The sequence below is a fragment of the Taurulus bubalis genome (assembly GCF_910589615.1).
Source record: "Taurulus bubalis genome assembly, chromosome: 14".
In the NCBI taxonomy this organism is placed as follows: Eukaryota; Metazoa; Chordata; class Actinopteri; order Perciformes; family Cottidae; genus Taurulus; species Taurulus bubalis.
Window position 1 is genome coordinate 20785628 of NC_136602.1, and position 20739 is coordinate 20806366.

Genomic DNA, 20739 nt, shown 5'->3' on the forward strand with positions numbered 1-20739 from the left:
ACTTCAAATGATGGAAGAGCCACGTTGTTGTTGAGATGAATGAGAAAGAGTAGTGTTGGCACCAGTAGTGCTCTGTAAGCACCTCGAGGTATTTCTTCACACAATCTAAGAAGACCACTTTGGATCGGAGCTCCTCGAGCTGGGACTTGAGTTTGGACAGCATCAGCTTGTTGTCACCTGACAACACACACACACAGTTTTAGAGATCACACTGGAAGCCTCCACGTGCCATGGTTTCTGTATACGAGCTGTGTTATGAGATGGAGGCCCAACCTTTGTTTCTCCTCTCTTGTTGAATCAGCTTATGGAAGAAATTTCTCGTCTTCTTCAGGTTCCTTGTTTCGATCACCAGCTGCTGCTGGAGTTCCTGTTCAGAAGGAGACATCATGTAAAATCACACAAAAAGGGCCGTAAAAAGGCCACAACACCCAAAGCCTTTCAGCTGTTTATGCAGCAGCATTTATTCTTTCCCTTCTTTAACTCCTTCTTTCCCTTCTTTCACCCCTCCCCTTCTCTCTTCCCCGTGGTGACAAAAGAACGCAGCAGCTTTTTATCCACGTAATTATCCGCCACACAAGGCCATCAAAAGTGTGGAAACACAAGGTTCATATTCTTTTACAAACAGTTCCTTTTGCCAAGGGCTAAATTCAACACATTCATATTCAGATCCAGTATGGAGAGAACAATATGCCAGTTATCTCTAGGTCCCCCACGTGTTCCAGTCCCATTCACCCCGAAGCCTTGACCTTGGCCCTACTTCATTACAGATAGGAAGAAAAAAAAGAGCCGTGTGAAGGTCTGAAGGAGAAAAAGCACTTGGATGAAACACAGCGGGGAAAATGCAGAAAGAATGGAAATTAAAACACTGAATTGAATCGCAGTGGAGCATTTCCACTCTGCTTTCGATGGAAATATACCAATAATCTTCTATTTTTGTTGTTGTTGTTGACAACCTGCCCCTCTCCCGACTATTCCTGCATCATGCTTTTCATTTAAAAACACACCTTTTAGTTGACCTAATCGAATCTGATAAATAAACAATGCCGGCTGCTGTTTGTTCCAACGCGTAGGCTGAAGGTCAAACATGACTCACTGTGCAGTCCCACCCACCTGTGATTTCACATCCAGACACGGTGAGCCCATGTGCTGCCCCAGACTCCCTGCGTACTGGATCACCTCGGGGCCAAAGCACTCCTCCCCGAAGAAGGCCAAGGCCCAGGCCGGGCCCGAGCTGGGGCCGGGCCCCTCCGCTCTGCACCCGGGCGAGACCAGTCTCTCCGACACCAGGGAGTCGCTGTCCTCCATGTCCTCCGAGCAGTCGGGGCTCGTCTGCTGGTCGCGGGCCCCCGGCCGCCCTTCCTCCCTCCCCGGCGGAAGCTCCGCTTCAGAGGGGCTTTCATCGCTGCCGCCCGCTGATTCCTGCTCGCCTCCCTCCATGGCCGCCGCTTCCGAACTGTCGGTGCTCATGCCTCGACCCGTAAACAAGGACGGTGGAGAGAGAGAGAGGAGAAGAAAGAGAGAGAGAGAGGGACTGAATCACATGGAGATTTAAAAAAACAACTGAAAACAACAAATACAACTGGATGTGTAAAGGAAAAAAAAGGATTTCACAGATCCAGAGGTGGTGCTGGGGGTATTTGCACAATGCACACCCTGTTTGAATGTGGAGCAGTTCAAGTCAAACTATCAGCATTTCTTTATGTTGAGTATCTTGTAAGAGCCGGATTGTGATCAACACCACATGTCTGGCAAAGTTCAATAGCCCAACAAAGGCAGATGCTGAGGGTGTGTTTGCTGAATGTTAGTGGCCAGGAATGAGTCCCCGATGGGAGAAAAACCCGAAGAGTTCTCTCGCCTTTTGGACTCTCATGAATGTGCTTCAAGTCTTAAGAACAGCGTCCAAGAGCCGTCACAGCTCTCATTCAGCCTGCAGCCGATTTAAGTGGAATATATCAGAACATCACAGATGGGTTGGGGTTCAATTGTATTTATTCTAATCTGAAAACACCTTTTGATCTATTGATCACATGCAAACTCTCATAAATCCCTCAATGAATCTATTTAGGCAGTTTGCCTTAATGAAGAGACTCTTTCTTAGTAAAAAGAAGAGTGTTATTTAATGTATTGAACTCATTACAGCAGTATCCAAATGAGTCCATGTGAGCTGCAATCTGTAATCTGAGGTACGTGAACTTTACTTGATAAAGGAGAATGAAATGGAACGAAACATTTGACAGACTTTTAAAATGTGACGGACAGATTACAATTATATTCACACATGAATGCTGTATAATGAAGTATTATATAATATATATTATGTTTGATTTGTTATACAAAATATTCATATAGTAGAACAATCGCAGGGGAAAACCTTTCTGCACTTTTTTAATTTCAGTACCTCAATTTGACTTTGACTTGTAATGGAGTATTTGAATATTCAAATATAACACTGCAGGGCATATAAAAACCTGCTTTTTTACTATTTAGTTTTTCAAAAAATAAATAAACTCATCTTTGAGTATTAAACTCCAGTTTAGCCACATCTCATATTTTGTATTGACTTCCTGCTACACACTGCTCGATGAACCAAGCTGTGCATTTCATGGATTTAAAAGTGGATCCAAGGATGAACGGCCATTAGAACTCAACACAACAAGTCATTATTACACACTGTAACTTAAATACACGTGAACTTTGAGATATTGAGTGTATCCAAGTCTATATCTATACCTTGAAACATGCAGTGGTGACTCTCCTCCGATCTTAAATCAAAATCCTGCAGCGCAGCCTCCTCTCCTCCATGACGGGGCAGGGCCTCGGCTCCCTCCGTCCAACGACCCTCAGCGGCGGGACCGGACGCGCGAATGTTTCCATTCAGGTCGAGGCGACCGCGCAGGAAAACGTCTCCCTCCCCTCCCTCCGAGGCCACCGAGGGTGGAGCGAGAGCTGCCCTTTTCACAGCCTTTGATGGCGGCCGCTCATTAGAGCCGCTGCATGAGACGCGCACATGCAGAGAGAAAACAGACACACACACACACACACACACACACAGCAAGTTCAAAGCAAGCCACGATGAGCACTGAGAACCGTGACAATATGTGTGTGTGATAAAAAAATATCCAAAACCAAATAGTTGACAAAGTTCACAGATCAATCTTCAAGATCAATCAGATCGATCTGCGAACAGCAGTTTACTGATTTCATGTGAAAACGCAGCAGAACTCGCCGCCATAATCACAGCACAAAAAAAGCCAAAGACTCAATTTGAACATGCACTTGCAAAACCCCATCGATCGATCGATCAATAAAAATGGAAATGCACCGGGGTCAGGACGCCGTCCACTCCGTCCCTCGACAAGAGAGGCTGCATCCTCCCTGCGTCCCCTCGGGGTTAAACTGGACGCCCCACAGCGAGGGAGAGAGCGTCCATCTCTACGCGATGCTGTGATGTCTCCCGGCCGCGGCAGATTAAAGGGTCTCTCTCCACAGATTGACCGCGAGCGTAAGAGCATGGCGACGGCTGGATGAAAAGACGCCTGTCTGATGTGGACGAGCTCGTCCCTCCGCTCACATTTAAATGCAGAGAGAAGTGCGACGCATGGCATCGGCTGCTTTTATTCATGTTCTCACTCATTCTTTCATCCCGCTCCCAAAGCATATCGATAACAACGAACAAACACACTTCATAGCAGTTACCGTAGGGACCGTTTAAACTGCGGGCTTAAGTTTATGGATGAAGTGCATATTGCTAATTTGAATGCAGTGCATTGGTGTGCAGAGGAGGAAGAGGAGGAGGAAGAGGAGGAGGACAGGTCATGGTGAGCTCTATTCTTTTTAAATCTGACCACACGCAGACACATTTGGGCGTTTCACTGTTTGGACGGAAGCCCTGGCTGATTTATTATTAACAGGATATCCTTTTTCAATTTTGGGTGATTATTCTGACACCAACGATAACCGTGCTGATTGGATTCATTAACCAGCCCAGTCCCTGAGGAGCAGTCCTTCATTTTAAGGATTAAAATGCACGATAATAATAACTTAATCCGCCCAAAAAAGTGCAGTTCAGATTCTGGAAGAGAAGAATCTGAAATGCACTGTGGATGATTCAGTCATTAAACTGAATGCAACTTTTCACATGTTGTAATGGGTTGAGTGATGATACTGGAACTGTCGAGGCCTGTCGCTATTTAACCGGTCTCTGCAAAACTGAACTGCCACTGTGCTGGTTAATCTTGACATTTGAAAATACAGAGTGACATACTGCATGTTATTTGCAGTGCGCCGGCACTGAACAGACTGCTTTGGTATAATCAGGTAGAGGTAGCCTCGATAATTCATTCTTATTCGCCTCTGTGTGAGCTGGGCAGGGATTTATGTCCAGGAAAAAAAACCAGGATAAATATCAGGTGCTTTCTGTAATCCTCCAGACAGATGCCAACTGTCAGCATTCAATCTGTTGATTTTATTGTACGATTCAAAGAGTAATGGTCGAGTCTATAAAATGCCTACATGTAAAATAAGTGTCTGAAGCCCTACTCACAGTGTGGACGGGCTGTAGTTAACCAGGCAGTGCAGGACACCCAGCAGGTCGTCTTCCCAGTACAGATGGCTGAACCTCTCCTTCACAACACTGGCAAACGTGTGGTACTGGAAGTCCTTCAAAGAGAAGATGCACTCCCCTCGGAAAAAAAGAGAAAAAAAGCGGATCTTCTAAATGAATACGGCTTCAGAACTTAAAAGGCAAAGGCTGAAGGAGTGGGTCATTGTTTAGTCGTTACATGAAAGAACGGCTAGAGTGAAGGATTATGCGGAATTTTAAACTGCATTTAATGCAAAAATTAAATGCAAATAATGATAATACTCATCAAAAAAGATACATACCCATGGCTATGTCCTCATGTCCATTGTCCACATGCCCATTGAGTGAAAGCTCTCCCCTGAGCAGCGCGATCACCTCCTGTAGGGCCGGGTGGACGTTCGGATGGATGGACTCTAAAGGAGGCTGGTTCTCGCACTGCGTCCCTGGGTTTGTTGGTCCATTGTGAGCCCCGGGCCCCCTGCGCTCCAGGGGCCTGTCAGAAATGACAGAGCTGCCGTCGAAACAGGATGGTGGAGAGCCAAAATCCCGGGGTCCAGGCCTAGCGGGCGCATCCAGACAGTTGATGAATGGGCCGTTGGCGCTCTCCGGACCTGCGATTAGTCCCTGCAAAGGCTGCGGCACGAGGGAGAGATTTATATCCAACCCGAGGAGAGACTCGGGGGCCCTGACCCGCACGGGCACTAAGGAGAGATGGCCCGTCGTGGGATCCTGACGGAAGAGGTAATTGTTGAAGACGCCGCGACCGCCAAGGTCAGCGAGTGACTGCGGAGGAAGAGAGACTTCAAGACAGGAAACATCAGGGAGCGCGGAAGCAGAGTTGACCGGAAAGTTGTCGCCGGATGTTGCGGTTGTGAGCGTCTGATGGACCGGCGACTGCTGAGTACGCGGATCAGGTTCAGTCTGTGCGGGCCACGGGGCGGCAGAGTAGAAGTGTGAAGTGAAGTCGAGGTCCCTGTCCTCCATGCAGTCACTGCTCTTTGTCCTGTAAGATGCACAATCCCCAATGAGCTGTGTGCTTTGAAAGCTGCGCAGTACTTTCTGAAGGTTAAAGTGTTCCTGCTCTCTCTTCTTTTCAAGATTATGTTTCCCTTCACATTCTGCACAATATTTGAAGAAACAGGCTTATTCCCTTTCTTTCTGAGGAGACTCTCAGATATTAGGCAAATAGCTTAGCTTAGTATTGAAACGACAACAATCTGCTTCTTTTATGGGGGACAATGCGCTGGATTATTTCTCGACACAGTGACTTCCTGGAGTCATAGCGGCAGTGGGAGTACTGCAGACTCCCCCCGCAAGACAATAATTACATAAGACACAGCTATACAGTAATGAAAATGTGTTTTTTCCTGAGCATTATAAGCAGTGCAAAAGGGGCTCTTTGTATAATCAGAATATGATACATTCAGTCTAAAAAATATAATCTAAATTCAGTAATTTATTTCATGCTATTTATGAGCATGTGGAACCAGCAGGACGTCAGATGGCTCAGATATACAGCAAATATGTCCTTGAAAAGCCACGACTCGTCTATTTTACACCTGTGTTTCATTTATCTAATTTGTACATGAAACGAATGTTTTCATTTGTGAGCATTAGGGTTTTGAGAGGTGGATTTTGTATTATTATTTGTATACCTTTGTACAGCCAGGCTAGCCATTTCCTTCCGTTTCCAGTCTTCGTGCTAAGCTAAGCTAACAGCCTTCTTGTTCAAACAAGAAAGCATAAGCATATAGCCAAATTGTCAAACTATTCCTTCAAATATGAAATTACTTTTACCTAGAAAATTGCTTTTTGAAAACAGATGCAGTATAACAAATAAATAAACAATTGTGATAATAGATAAACTTTTCTTGAACATCCTACCCTTCAATGGCAGCTCCAAGGTGCTGGCTCTCCTCCCCCTCATCCTCCTCCTCTTCTTCCTCCTCCTCCTCCTCCTCCTCCTCCTCCTCCTCCTCCTCATCCTCCGTGTCCCCCTCATTTGTCAGGATGATGGGGGTGAAGTGTGTGGCAGTAGAAGTGAAGGCCTCTGGGAGTTGGAGGTCCTTGCTGACTGGATAGCTGTGGGGAACAGGGCCAGGCACAGGAGCCAGTCGGCTCTCAGTGGCCATGGGCACAAAGCCTACACACAGTTACAACAACGCCAGATACAATATCAGTGATATTGTCTCATGCAGTGAGAATTACACAGGAAGTGGAAAATATTAGTAAAGAGCTGCTGCTTTTTGGCAAGATTCCGGTTAAACCCCACACTCACTTATTTCCTACATCTCCTTCTTCTTCATCATTTTGAAAGACAAAACCAAATTGGCAGTGCCTCTTGACAGCGAGATTCAAAGGGTTCTTCCTAATATTTGGCAATATACGGCACATTTCAAGGTAAACTACATTGCATGAGGGTCGACCATACCAAAGTAAGGATGTCCTACCGCTGTTTCGTGCACACTCTTCGAATGAGCTTTGAGTGTCAGCTGCACTCAAGTCATCTCCGTCAATGGATTTGGAGGCTGGCTGAAAGAAAATGGACTTGGTTAGTAGTTACAAAAAAAAACAGATCTTATTTTTCCACGAGAAGAACACATAAAGACATTAAGAGGATTGATCCAAAAGAAACAAACTGACCCCGCCATGGAGATTTTAATACAATTAATAAAAAAAACACAAAAAGGTGTGAATTAATCCGTGGGGGAAACAAAGGGGCCGTTTACCGGGTGAACTCGGCTGACGAGGTCGTTCCACACGGCCTCAGCGTTTGTCCCTCGACGTGATAAGTAGTCACGACAGCTCTGGAGCCGCAGGAAAACAAATGTGGTGTCAGCACGGCACACTTCGCTCACAATCGCGCACACACGCACACACACGCACACACACACACCGTCAGAATCAATTTGTGCCCTGAACTGTATAATAAGTGTTTGATTGAAAATAAAACATCCAGCGTTTGAAGGATGAACAGCTACTTTCACACAATGACTGACAGCATATAAATGAATGTTAATTATGTATATATATACATATTTTTTTTAGGAGCCCTTTGTTGACAAAATGGCAGAGCACTTTTACAAATTTGAATCTCTATATTTAAATCACCAGTGATTTTTTTTCAAACAGGATGCATCTATTTATAAAGGTGCTCCTCTCTGAAGTTGATATGCAGAAATCCAATCAGGCCTCATTTACAGGACTTTTCATTCATGAAATGCAGTTCAAAGTGCTTCTCACGGCGAGACAGAAAAGACAGAAGCGGGCAAAATAAAACCAGGCAGCATTATGCAATAAACCCAATGTAAAAGCAGAAGAATGATTAAGAATCCAATTAAATTTATTCTAAAGATCTACTTTTACTGGGTACTAAAACCCAATCACAGGAAGCGATGAATAAACATGACATTCTCCGTAGTTAGCACAAGACTAAGAGTCGACCGCCATGCTAGCAGCTCTGAGAGGCCGTCATGGGGCACAGTGTGGACGTGTGGACACTGAAGGGTCAGAACAACATGCTAACATGCAGACGTTTAAACAGGACGCCATGCTCGGTAGCAGCATACACTGTGAAGCATGTCATTTATGGATGAAGTCTTGTCATGTGCATCAACTAGTATAGTCAATCTGACTCAGACCACCGGTGTAAAGCTGTGGTAAGTGGAGCATCTGAAAAGAGGCAGCATCCCTCTGCTTCAGCTTCCCTCGATAAATGTGAGCCGTTCCACCTCAGACACGACTGGGAGGAGAGGCTTCTGTTAAACTGTCAGCCTGTTTGTTCTCAACCAGGTTTCAGTGCAAACGACACTCAACCCAGATCATGTTTTGTCAAAAGAAAAACAATAAATATTGATTGCAGGCAGAAGTTAACCAGGTCACTCAGATGTTTGACTGAAGTATACGTAGCAATACTGCAGTGTAAAATGCTCGGTTGCAAGCAAAAGTCCTGCATTCAAAATATTACTCAAATAAAAGTACAAAAGTATTAGCATGAGCATATACTTGAAGTATCAAAAGTAAACGTAGGGCCGCTCATGAAGCTCAATGGCAGATTACACAATATTATTGAATATAATTAGAAGCATTGATGTGGTTATCACTTTAATGTTGAAGCTGGTAGGTGGAGCTCATTTTGATGAATTTATATAAAGCTGGGTAGTTTAATCTGTAATAATACAACATATTTCATTAGTTATTATATTCTTCTATTATCATTCTGAATAAAAAAAACAAGTAGTGGAGTAAAAATTACAATATTTCTATCCGAAATGTAATGAGTAAGTATAAAGTAGCATACAATGGAAATATCCAAGTATAACTTCAAAATTATAGCCTATTTAAGTAGATTACTTGAGTAAATCTACTTAAATAGGCTATATTAGTTACATTTCACCACATAAATACGTTCAATAACTGCTTTGGTCAAAACATGTGAGAACAGTTGTGAAGCATTCTGTTTCTACTCAATACTACACATTTATGTTTTTCAATGATTAGGAAATGTTTTATGCAAATAAGGGGCCAGAATGCATAAAACAAACATTAGTATAGAAACCATAATCAAAAAACCCTGATCCCTTCTTAAAGTCAAACTGTGATTTGTTTTTGTCATTGTAATCTTAAAATTGTAAGATCAATTTCAGGCCAGTGTAGTCGTGATTTGCAAATTGCTGTGGCTGGGTAACAGGAGGCCACTTATGAAGCAAGAGCTCTCTTCTCTGCCAGTAAATTCAAGGAACAATGCTTTTTTTTGTTTCATGTATAAGAAAATGTAAAAAATAAAAACAATACTCTTTTAGCCGTGGCGATGGTTGGCCTCTCGATGGGCGTCCTCTTTGCCATCTCCAGCAGCAGGCTCTTCAGTTTGCGAGGCATCGCCAGTTTTTGATGAGGTGATAAACTGAACTTGGCGGTCGCCCAGAGAACAGCAGCGACCCCGTAGACACAAACCTGAGCCAAGACACAGACGGATAGAGGATGGGGAAAACCTAAAAGCAAAGCACATAATTGATGACAGTTCATTTTTATTTAAAGATACATTGAGGCACACAAACCTTCTCAGTCACAATTCCATGTTCTTGGTATTCTGGAGCGAGATAAAACGCATCCCGGGATCCTGCAGAGGACACAGACCGTCAGTGACTGAAGCTAACAAAAGCCTGCGGGCGACCGCCGCCTTATATACTAGGGTAAAGAGTACATTTTCTGTCAACATCTATTATGTATGTCAACAACTAAACACAAAAAAAAAGAAAAGAAAGATGGAAGAGTATGAGGTTGCTGGGCTTTACTGCTCTGCAGCAGCACGCTGCATATAGAGTGAACCTACCGATGTTTTTAGGTTTCAGGAACAGTACTTCTCCCTCGCAGCCCACGTGCAGCGTGTCCAGGCACAGGTAGGCTAGTGACGGAGAGAGGGATCAGCTGCACGGTACGATTGCGGGGCGACACCATTAATTCAAGCCACGCCACAATATCATTTGAAATCATATTTTTTCATTCTCCTTCGGGCGATCCAAGGTTTAATGATCACCTGGAAAGTCGATGTAGGTCTGCAGTGAGGACAGGCAGGTGTAGCACAGAGCCCAGAGCTCATCGACCGTCAGCCTCCGTCCACACCGAGTCAGTAGCTCTCTCAGAGAGACCCACTGGGTGGAACACAAAGGACACACGTGAGTTTAAAGGAGGAATACGTGACATTTAGGAGCTTCAGCTGAACCCCAAAGTAGGCCGAAGTAACTCAAACGGAAGTAGTTGAGTTTGACCCCATCCTCCTTTACCCTAAACCTATTTATTAAAGTGCTCCTGTCTCTGGGTCTTCTGTGTTATTGCTAAATCTTGCCTCCAAGTCCCCCGGGTTGCCACAATATATATTAAAAAGAAGTAGAAATAGTTGACAAAACAAAATCTTAAAAAGGCGATAACTTCCAGATTCAGAGCATATCTATGACTGAGGGGCTAACAGCACCAACAGTGTCAAAACCAAGGAAAGAGTGCTAACTGGGCTAACGGGGTTTCCAGAACAGTAGCGGATACGACCACGAGAAACAACCGCCGTCTAACCTCATCCTGAGATTCTTCGTTGAGGCACAGCATGCTTTTGGTCATGTAGTTATTGGGAACATAGAGGCCGTGGTTCAATGTGGATCTCTGGTCCTCAGACGAGTCCTGTTCCATTTCCAGCTCCTGACAGGAGGTGCAGGAAGATGGCAAATCCCGAGATTCACACTCATGGCACCCTTGGATCCTTGTTTCCTCGCCGCATAACGCCTCTTTCGCGTCCTGGTTTCCCCGAGACATTCGGCTCCCCCAATCCTCAGCGCTGCCCCGTGGGTACGACTCACAGGAGCGGCCCCGGTCGAGTCTCTGAAGCCGCTCGCTCCACGCAGACGCGCCGCTCGAGCGCTCGTCCGCTCCTATCTCCGTGAGGTCGGACACGGGCACGCTGATGTCACCGTGGGTCGGCGGGGACGGACAAGGGGGGTTGTTGGAGTCTGGGACAGAGCAGGAGCGGTTCAGGGCCCCCCTCGCCTTGCTCGGCCTCTGCTGGGCTCTCCTCCTCACTGGGGAGCTGTTGTGGGACCTGCAGTCCAACTCGTCAGCCAAGGTCACGCCGTCTGCTTCCCCGCCGTCCGCATCCTCCGTCCAGAGAGAGGAATCCCAGCCGGCGCACACCTGCAGATTGAGTTGGGAGAAGATAGTCGTTTGTTGCTCACACTGCAACACTTCAGTAAGAAAAGTGACCGCCAACATGACCAGCTAGCTCAACATGTTGCATTCCAGGGAGTCTGTTTCAAAAAAATAAATCAAATCAAGTTTTGAATCGAGTATCAATTGGAAGCGAATTGTGAGATTCCACAAAGATTCCACACATCCAATGACTTCGAATGGGAGATACATCACGTTGTAGTGATTTTTCTTCTTCTTCTTTTTAACAATTATTTTGAAAAATATTTAAACAAACAGATGTGCAGAGCCTCCCCCCTTCATGCAGCTGATCAAATCCCATTATACTGCAAACATGTCATGTGACTAAAATCCAGATTTATAAGGCTTAGTGATCTAACATTTCATAAACGGCAACGTCATCTTCTCCTCCACAGCAGCAGCTTTCCTAAAAAACGTTTAAAGCCACGGACCGTAACGTACCTGCTGCCGGGACAGACCGTTTGCTTTAACAGAACCGCCAGCGCACAGGTCCTTGGTATTATCTTCCGAGCTCGGCCTCCTGAGCAGACATCTGGATTTGGGATGCTGCCATCTTGCCTCCCAGGAGCCTTCCTGTCCGTCTGTGGGAGGATAGAAAAGACGGCAATTAGCACCGGAGGGAAATCACAGCGGAGACCAAAACGATGAGATGACAAAAAAAGAAAAAAATAGTTTTTTTAAAGGACCTTGAAAGGTTGACACTGATTCGATGGAGAGCACCCGCCGCCCAACAGAAGACAGCTTCCGGCACACAGCTGCAGGGAAGGAACGAGACAGCCGTGCTTCAGCCAGACAGAGGACGTCCTGTGGGAGGATCACACTGTCTTATGAAAAGGATTATGTTCCATACGGAGACACATCTGTCTTGCTTTAAGAATATAATTGTATCCTATAACGGAGGTCCTCTGGATTATTCACCTATTTATTGCCATTATGAGTTATTATTTTTGCAGTGCATTATTTCAGTTTTTTGCATTTGTTACAGGATAATATTTCTGGATATGCATGCCGTTTTCCTTCTTTCTTTATTCTGCATATTATGAAGAACGATTTCAGAATGAAACCCCTTAAACCCGTACGAGGTGTCTTCTGCTGACTCTGCGTGTGCATATAAATATATATATATATATATATATATATATATATAAAATATATAATACCCAGGCTTGTATTTCATCACACGAAATGCCCGACGAAGGTCACCTGTTCGACCACGCAGCTATTCTACAAATCCATCTGGAGTGTAAACAGTGAGCGAGAGCTGTCACGCATTCTCCCACACGCCTGTCTGTGCAGACGTTTCATTCATGACCGCTCTATGTAGAGGAGAGGAGTGCGCTCTCTGAAACCTCTCTGCTGAGGTACATTAATGTGAGGCATTGTGAGCCACAACCGCAATTTCCTTTTCAAGTCACACAGCCAGGTGGTGCTCTTTTTCTTTCGAATTCCACGAGAGACACTTTCAGCTGCATTTTGTGGATGACAGGCGCTCTTTGACCCTTGATGCTTGCTCAAGAGCACTCACTCACTAATGCAGCGCAACTGAGTTCATCTAATACCGCCGTCATGACGGTGAACACGCGTGTGATTCTACTTATTCTGTGGTTTTGTTTGTGTGAGGCCATCACCATCCATCTCCTTGGGTCCTGAATGTGAGTGCAAACATAAATACATTATTTATCTCTGGCAGACGTAAGCATGTGGGGCGTTTATGCGTTCGGCTTGTGTCCGTCTGTCCACGGCAAAATTTCAGCCATCATCGACTTCTCTCTCTTTTTAACCAGCAACAAGTGCTTCAGTAGCAAAAGGCCTTTTGTCGTGGATCTTGGCCGAAATCTTGAAATCGAAGGAAGCCAGGAGGGGACAATTGAGTGAAATTCAACTGCTTTGTTTGGGAGGGGAGAGGGAGACCCCTGGTGGAGATCTGCTGGAGTGCGCTTATCTGGTTTCTCTATGTTTTATGCCAATGTTAGTTTGTTTTTTTGTTATTGTAGATTTCCTTTGTGGTTGAGTGAACAGGAACTGCAATAATAACTTGTGCATACTTTTATTCACATTTATTAACTTCATTTCTTATGTTTTACTTTCTAATTTTACTTCAAAACTTTGACAATAATCTCATTTATAACCTAACTATACACTTGTATTGACTTTCTTGTATTGACACTAGACTTCTCTTTGTATCATCTGGATACCATGACAACACGATTGCTCGAGTGAGACCCTCCAATTATTCCACACTTCTCACACCTTCCCGTGACTCGGTCGACGGGGTGCCGTTACCTGCAGCAGAGGTCTGTCCTCAGGCTTCTCCTCCTGCATCTGCTCCAGCAGCCTCTGGATTTCATCCCCCAGCTCTGCCTCCAGCTCTGGCTCGATGACAAAGTTCAGTGCGGCAGAGAGAGTAGAGCCCAGAGAGTAAACATGGCCCTGCAGCCCGGTGTGAGAGGAGGGGAAAACACCATCATCATCATCATCATCATCATCATCATCATCCTCATCATCCTCATCATCCTCATCAGGAACCAGCTGCAGCTGTGATCTCACAGTAAGTACAGAGATCAGTCTGTGGATGACGACAGAAAACACCGGCTGCTGTTGCCGTGTTGGCCGGTAACGATCACGCGTTTGTCCGTCCTCGCGACAGAGATGACCATAATAGCCACTGTCAAGTGTGGCGAAGCAAAAGAAAAGCTCCGAGGCGGCGGGTCACAACCAGGTACTCTCAAGTTCACGTCTCAGACGGAGCCGTCACTCCCAACAATTGAAGTGGACTGCACCCCACACTTATGTGGTAAACACACATGCAAGGCGGATCCCAGTGTGGGTCACACCAAAAATAGAAGTGTAAAAAACTAAAAAAACAGCCGGAGGCCTGAGCTGCTGTTTGGCCGTGAGTGATGTCTCACTATGAGAAAAATATATTTGAGAAAAACAAAAGTGAAGACTGTGTTTCGACAGAATGCCGAATTAGAACGCCCGGTATATTTTTGAAACGTGGTTACATAACTCCACTGTGAATGTGTTCGTGTTATGGCGAGAACAGTGACACCACCGACGGATGCTGCTGCGCTCCGGAGGAAGCCAAAAGCTCTGGGAGGCTGCAAGAAGGATTATTATTTCGAGACGGCTCCTTTTGTCCATCAGACACAGATGTGGAGCAACGTGTCTGAAGATGAATGCAAAGGTTACAGAGGTCCACTCTGTATATACATTATGTATTTGAACATTTATTAAACACATTGTCATCGATAAAGAAAGTGTACTTATAAGAGTAGAATCATTGCCTCCCAGTTGCATGCCTCCACCTTTACGTCCGCCCAAAATGCCATCCCTTCATCATTTTTTTTTTTTCAAAAGGGTTTTGGATGTGGATGCTTGTGCCAAATTTCAAGGTATTCCCTTCGACGTTGTCCCGGAGATATCGCGAGAATAGGACGGACGGACAACCTGAAAACGTGATGTCACTGACGTGGAGACATTAAAAAGGACCCAGTGAGAGAACTGCAGCAGCAGAGACGATCTATATACACATCGCACGACACAACCAGTTACAACCAGATCTTACTCGTCTCTCGCGGGATACAAACGAGTAATTCCATTTTATTTCAACTGACTTTCAAATTATTATTGTGGCCTGAAGACTCATCTGTTCAGACTGCTTCTTGGCCCAATATAATATAATAATATTCTCTTATAATTTCTCAATGTAGCCCTTGGAGGAGAGAGAGAGAGAGAGAGAGATGAGATCCAAAATCAGAGCCGAAAGAAGTAGTGTCGTCAGTGTAGAAACACTCCGAAACAAGTACAACCCATGCATGTTCGAGTGCCGCCGCCTCCTTGCTCCACATTACCAGGTGGAGTGTTTGAGGGGGAGGAGCCATGATGCCTGTGACTGGGGCCCGGGTTTAAATCCTAAAGTCCACGTGGCATCTCTCACCTCAAACGTGCTGCCCGTGTTGTCAAACTCAGGCGGCACGAAGGAGCCTTCGGGATCATCTGCAAAGGAAACGAAACACGGCAATTAACTGCGCCATTAAACACGCCTGAAATGAGACAGGGAATAAACGGCGCGATGGCCGACTGAAGATGAGAGAGAAAGAGAGAGTTAGAGGAAGAGGAGGAGGAGGAAGAGGAGGGGAGTAAAGTGGGTCATGGTCATGACAGATCTGGGTTTATCTGCTGGAGTTATGATGTCCCCTCCCAGGTGTTGTGAAGTCGATCCCCACTTCTCCTCTCCTAAGTAGCCTTTTGTTCTCTTCGCCTGGTTCTTCCCTCTCCTACACTTTCTCTTTTTCCTATCCTATCCTCGCCTCTTTTCCTGACTTCCTTGTTTTATTTCCTCTCTCCTTCCCTTTCTTTCCCTTGTTGCTCTCTCAACTCCTTTTTTCTTTTCTTTCCTTTAGTATAACATCCTCTCCTTTTTCATTTCCTTTATTCTCCTCTCATCTTTAACTTCCTCTCCTCCTTTGCCTTTTCATTTTGTCTCCTTTCATCTATTTTCTCTTTCCTTTACTCTACTACCCGTCCCATTTCCTTTCCTGCCTCTTCCTCGCCTCTCCCTTGTAATTCCTCTTCTCTTTCCTTTTTTCTTCTCACATCATTCCTTTCCTCCACACTTTTGCTTTTTTCCTTTCCTTTCCTTTCCCCTCCTCATCCATAACCTCTCCTCTCTGTCCATGCTCTTTCCATCTCCTCTCCTCTCCTTGAGTCATGAGTCATGTTTGCTGACAGCGTTATAGCACAACAGGTAGCAGCAGCTGAGCAATAGTACTGATTCAACACACTTCCCCTAATGGGCTGATCCCATTTCCCACACAGCACAGATACCGTTTTATAAAACGATGCAAACCCTTTTCCCTCGCGGGCCACCATTGTGTGAAAACCACCGAGATTCATCACCACAGTTCCTCATGGTCACTCCATTGTGCAGGGCGCCGCCTGTGCTTGTGGGCTCGTGCGTCGGCTTCAAATTTCATGACCGATGCACAAAGAGCTCAATTAAACAGAATTAATGAGGAAAACCGTGCGGGCATGCAAGGCCGGAGAACGCAGCGTATTGTTTGATTAATGATTACAGAGATGCACTGCATTGTGGTTCCTCTTGATGAAGCACAGCTTCACCACAAATGAAGCTGCGAAGGATTTTAGCCGACAGTCACCCGAGTAGCTCTTCAAAGGTTCTCTATTACGAATGGAGATTTGTGTGGAGGCAAAACAAATGTTTTAAACATTTTAAAAGGGATGCTGTGTGTGTGTGTGTGTGTGTGTGTGTGTGTGTGTGTGTGTGTGTGTGTGAGCGCAGGTTGACTGCTGATAGGCTAACCAGGCTGTTACCACAACAACGATCCCCCTGGCAACTCCGACACTGTTGATTTAATCAATGCTCATCTATTATTTGGACGTTCGCCATCAGGGCATGGAATAAGGTGTTGGTGATGAGACAGAGAGCGAATGAAACGTGGAGGAAAGGAAGGAGGAAAAACGAGAGGAGAGGAGACGAGGGAGGATAAATCATTGGATGTCGCGCGGGGCCTCACAGCACTGTGAAGGGGAACGATGTCAGAATCAGATCAGAGCGGTCCTCTGCAAGGGCCCCAGAGATCCAGTGAGACACTGATGTATTTCCAAGCAGGAATTGTCTGCTTGAAAGTGATACAGATAAGGGCATCAGATCGCTGAAGAGAAAAAAAGAGGCCTCCTCTCTGGGCTAAACAGAGCGTAAGCCTCCGTTATGGGCAAACTTCACATTAAAACTCTGCAGTGCAGTTGTGATTTAATCTGTTCTGTCTTCCGCTTTTTTGTTAAATGTTCAGGCATGAGGAGATATCGGAGCCAAGGAAACATGAATAATGAAAAAAAAAATGAAAACACGTCACCAGTCAATGTTTTTCATTATTGCACAGACACACCGTTGGACTCACCGCTGAGCTGCTCCATGAAGCACACGTTCCCGTGGGCGTTGAAGGCCAGCGTGTCCGGCGTGATGCACAGGGTGTGGAAGAGGTGGGAGGGTCGGATGCTCTGCAGCGCCACCACGCACTCTGCACACACCGCCCACACCTCCTCCTCAGACAGACAGCTGTCCCGCAGGGACAGGATGTCGGCCAGAGACACGTTCTCCTGGGGGTAAAATACACACACACGCACACGCACACGCACACACACACACACACACAGAAAAGGTTTGATCAAAGAAGAAACATTTTAGATGGAAACAGGAGAGATGAGAACCTAAATGTGCTGCAGACATTTGCACACAGATACTCAAAGGATTTAAGTTTTCATTTAAAATCATGATTTTGGGGTTTTAGGGTTTTAGAGCTTCAATCAGGGCCACGCCATCTGCTTTAGCCCTGATCTCCTCATACCGGACAGGCAGCAGTGAACCGAAGGAGGTTTGTTTCTTTGCTCTTGAGAAATGAGACAGTGGGACCAATTATTAGTCTTTTGGAAGAAACTCTTCAACCCCTCCATGTCAAACTTTGTGAGTCTTTTGTGTTTTTTTTAAAGTGTGTGAAGTGTCTGTGTGCATGAGTAACGTGTCCGTGCGTGCATGGCGGGTCTGTCTGTCTGTCTGTCTGTCCGTCCGTCCGTGACATGTCTATCTGTGTGTCAAGGTAAGCTCACACAAATACATGGACTGTGTATATGAAGTGAACGTAGCTCATTGGTATGTGGACAACGGTTTTGAAGCCTTGAGTTTGGCATTTTGGCCGTCACCATCTTGGATTTTTGACCATATTTGGACTGCAGAGGCGTGACGCCATGGCGGAGACTTGTCCATCACCTTGTAACCCCACCCTAAAGCATAGCCTGCTTTATGGTCTATTTGACTGTAAATTGACTATAATTGACTAAATAAATATCATGCTGTATTGAAGAAGACTTGAAACTAGCAATTGAGACCATAAACTCATGTTTATAATCTTTACTGAGGGAATAAATCAAGAGAAAAGTAGAGTCATTTTCTCATAGACTTATATACAATCAGACTTCTTTTAGTTACCAGAGGAGTCGCCCCCTGCTGGCCATTAGGATGAATGCAACTCTAACCTGTTGAGCCCCAATTGGGAGACCCTTTTATATCAGGAAAATCAAGAAAAAAATCATGGTATAAATCCCTCCCCCCAAAAAAAACATACATGTTAGGTATCAAATTAAACATAAAAATCAGGGCTACAATAATATATAATCCCGATGTACAACCTCTAAACACAACTCAAACAATAAATAGGATTAGGGTTAGGGTTAGGGCTTAAAGGGCTACGACACTTGGCTTCCCTCTTCAGAACCAGAGGTTGCCTCCTGGGTTGCATCCTTGTGCAAGGGAAAATGTCAATGAGGATTTATGTTCTATTAGCTTGTAGCTATTCAGCTAGGTCGATCAACTGCTGTCGTCTTAACACAATAGAGGACAGAAGGAGGCAGAAGGCAACACCTAGCTAGTGTTTTGCATAGCTATAACACTAGAAACTTCCAAATTAAGTCTGGCAAGCAGCTTAAATATTGTACTACTTTAGAAAGGCTTTTAATGTGGCGAGGACTCATACATTTGAATGCCCAGCAATAGAGACCAGAAGGCAGGCGGTTCCCGTTTCCCTCTACAACATGAGCCAATAAAACGCACCACCAAGCAAGCGTTTTCAAAACCATCTCTTCTTTCTGCTGCGCTCCAGTCAGTCAGCGCACGTTCAACGGATTCATCAAAATGTAAATGCAATGTGCGCAGAGTTAAAGTTTGCCATTTAGGCTCATGGCCTCACAGAGGGCCGTTGGAGACAGATAGCAGAGTTCCACCCACAGCCCGGAGAAAGTAGATCCTACATGTGGATGCTGGGGCGGAGATGAGGACGACAGTTATCACGCAATGTTATCAGTAGCAGCAGCGGCGGCGGCGGCGGCGTGCCGGATTATATGGAGTGCCGTCTTGCGAAGATACTAATAGGGAGATAAGGAAGCCAAATGGGAACGTCTGTACTGGGCTAATCCTGTGAATTAAAAAGGTGCCCTCTGGAGATCTCTTATAAAACAAACAAATGTTGTGTTTACATTCCGTGTTACTCACCACAAAAGCATTGTGTGCATCCCTGAGGTCTGACAAGCGTTCTCAATGCATTTCCTCCATCATGAACCATTTGCAAAGCTCTTTTTTTAATGTATTTTAAAATCGAGCATGGTTAACGTCACAAACTATACTTAAGAAGTCACCATCACACCCAACGGTTTGTGGACCGAAGCCCTCTAGTTCAACATTTTGGCCGTTATCTATTATTGCTCTATGTTTATTGTTTTTATTATATTTGTATTGTTTTATTCAATGTCTATGTTTATTGTTATGCACCTTTCACTGAGTCAAATTCCTCTTATGTTCAACATACTTGACAATAAATTCTTCTGACTCTGATTGCCATTTTGGTCTTTACAACAAGAGGTGATGAGGAGGGTGGAGCTGTAAGTTCAACCTGAACACTGAATACAAAGTGTTGTAGGTGAATAAAATGTATGTTAACAATGAACGTGTATGTACTAAAAACAAATGTGCAAGGGTCAAAGTTGTAATTTTTGAAAACACAGACAACTCCCGGACCAAAACAACGCTGTTACAGCGACCTGTCAATCACATGGTTGCCTCTCCCGAAAGCATACCCTGTGTTATGGTCTATTTGACTTTCAATTAACCATAATTGACTAAATGAACATCATGCTAAAAAGAAGAAGACTTGAAACTAGCAATCCCTTTGAGCAGGCTTTGGTTGAATGCAGGTAAACAGTCTGTGTGGAAAGCAAGATAAGTGGAGCGCATTGCCGAAACGCAACTCTGGAACTATCTGTCAACAATTTAGCTCTTTTTTTTAAGTGTATTTATCTGAATTCATATGCAGATAACCGTTTATAGAGATTGGCCAAAATGTCATCTGGACGTAAATCCCGAGCTTGGTGGAAATGATCTCGCCACTGGAAGACGATAGTTTGGACCACTGACAGCAACGTGTTTTTTTTTTTATCGGGAGTCATCTTCAGTTTGAGAAACTATGAATCCACGTCACCAAATATACCCACCCCAGCCTGCTCACCCTGCTGCCGTCTGGCAAGCGATACGGGAAATATCTGCAGCTCCTGTCCTCATCCTGGATCCTCATCCTCCACACTCCTCCATAAAAAAATATATTTTTATGTGGCATGAAGATACTACAACTGCATTTTGTTATGCAACCCTGTGTTGTACAATGAGAATACATTTAAATTCAATTAAAACGAAGGCTGCATCATCTCAAGAATAGTGCTTTAAACAGTGCCCTAATTTTGATACTGAATTGCTACTTCAGTAACAAGGCTATTTTGATACACAAAGTCCTGCTAACACACACACACGTTCTAAGCCGTGGAGTGACTCCACACACCCGCATGCCACGGACACACTGCATCGTCTGTGATCCACTGTT

At 44.9% G+C, this 20739-nt stretch overlaps 1 protein-coding gene across 1 annotated transcript in view; it reads right to left on the reverse strand.

The window, feature by feature from the left end:
- kndc1 (kinase non-catalytic C-lobe domain containing 1) overlaps nucleotides 1-20739 on the reverse strand; it is a gene marked incomplete at both ends in the record, with an annotated part of 31788 nt that overhangs the window by 9655 nt on the left and 1394 nt on the right. The window contains 19 exons of the mRNA XM_079229807.1: nucleotides 83-177; nucleotides 274-367; nucleotides 1111-1469; nucleotides 2731-2990; nucleotides 4544-4682; nucleotides 4885-5585; nucleotides 6551-6725; nucleotides 7033-7114; nucleotides 7312-7389; nucleotides 9377-9535; nucleotides 9640-9701; nucleotides 9915-9986; nucleotides 10119-10233; nucleotides 10649-11260; nucleotides 11735-11874; nucleotides 11980-12097; nucleotides 13577-13723; nucleotides 15234-15292; nucleotides 17218-17416. Coding sequence (XP_079085933.1) covers nucleotides 83-177; nucleotides 274-367; nucleotides 1111-1469; nucleotides 2731-2990; nucleotides 4544-4682; nucleotides 4885-5585; nucleotides 6551-6725; nucleotides 7033-7114; nucleotides 7312-7389; nucleotides 9377-9535; nucleotides 9640-9701; nucleotides 9915-9986; nucleotides 10119-10233; nucleotides 10649-11260; nucleotides 11735-11874; nucleotides 11980-12097; nucleotides 13577-13723; nucleotides 15234-15292; nucleotides 17218-17416 — 3666 coding nt within the window. The remainder of the gene's footprint in view (nucleotides 1-82; nucleotides 178-273; nucleotides 368-1110; nucleotides 1470-2730; nucleotides 2991-4543; nucleotides 4683-4884; nucleotides 5586-6550; nucleotides 6726-7032; nucleotides 7115-7311; nucleotides 7390-9376; nucleotides 9536-9639; nucleotides 9702-9914; nucleotides 9987-10118; nucleotides 10234-10648; nucleotides 11261-11734; nucleotides 11875-11979; nucleotides 12098-13576; nucleotides 13724-15233; nucleotides 15293-17217; nucleotides 17417-20739) is intronic.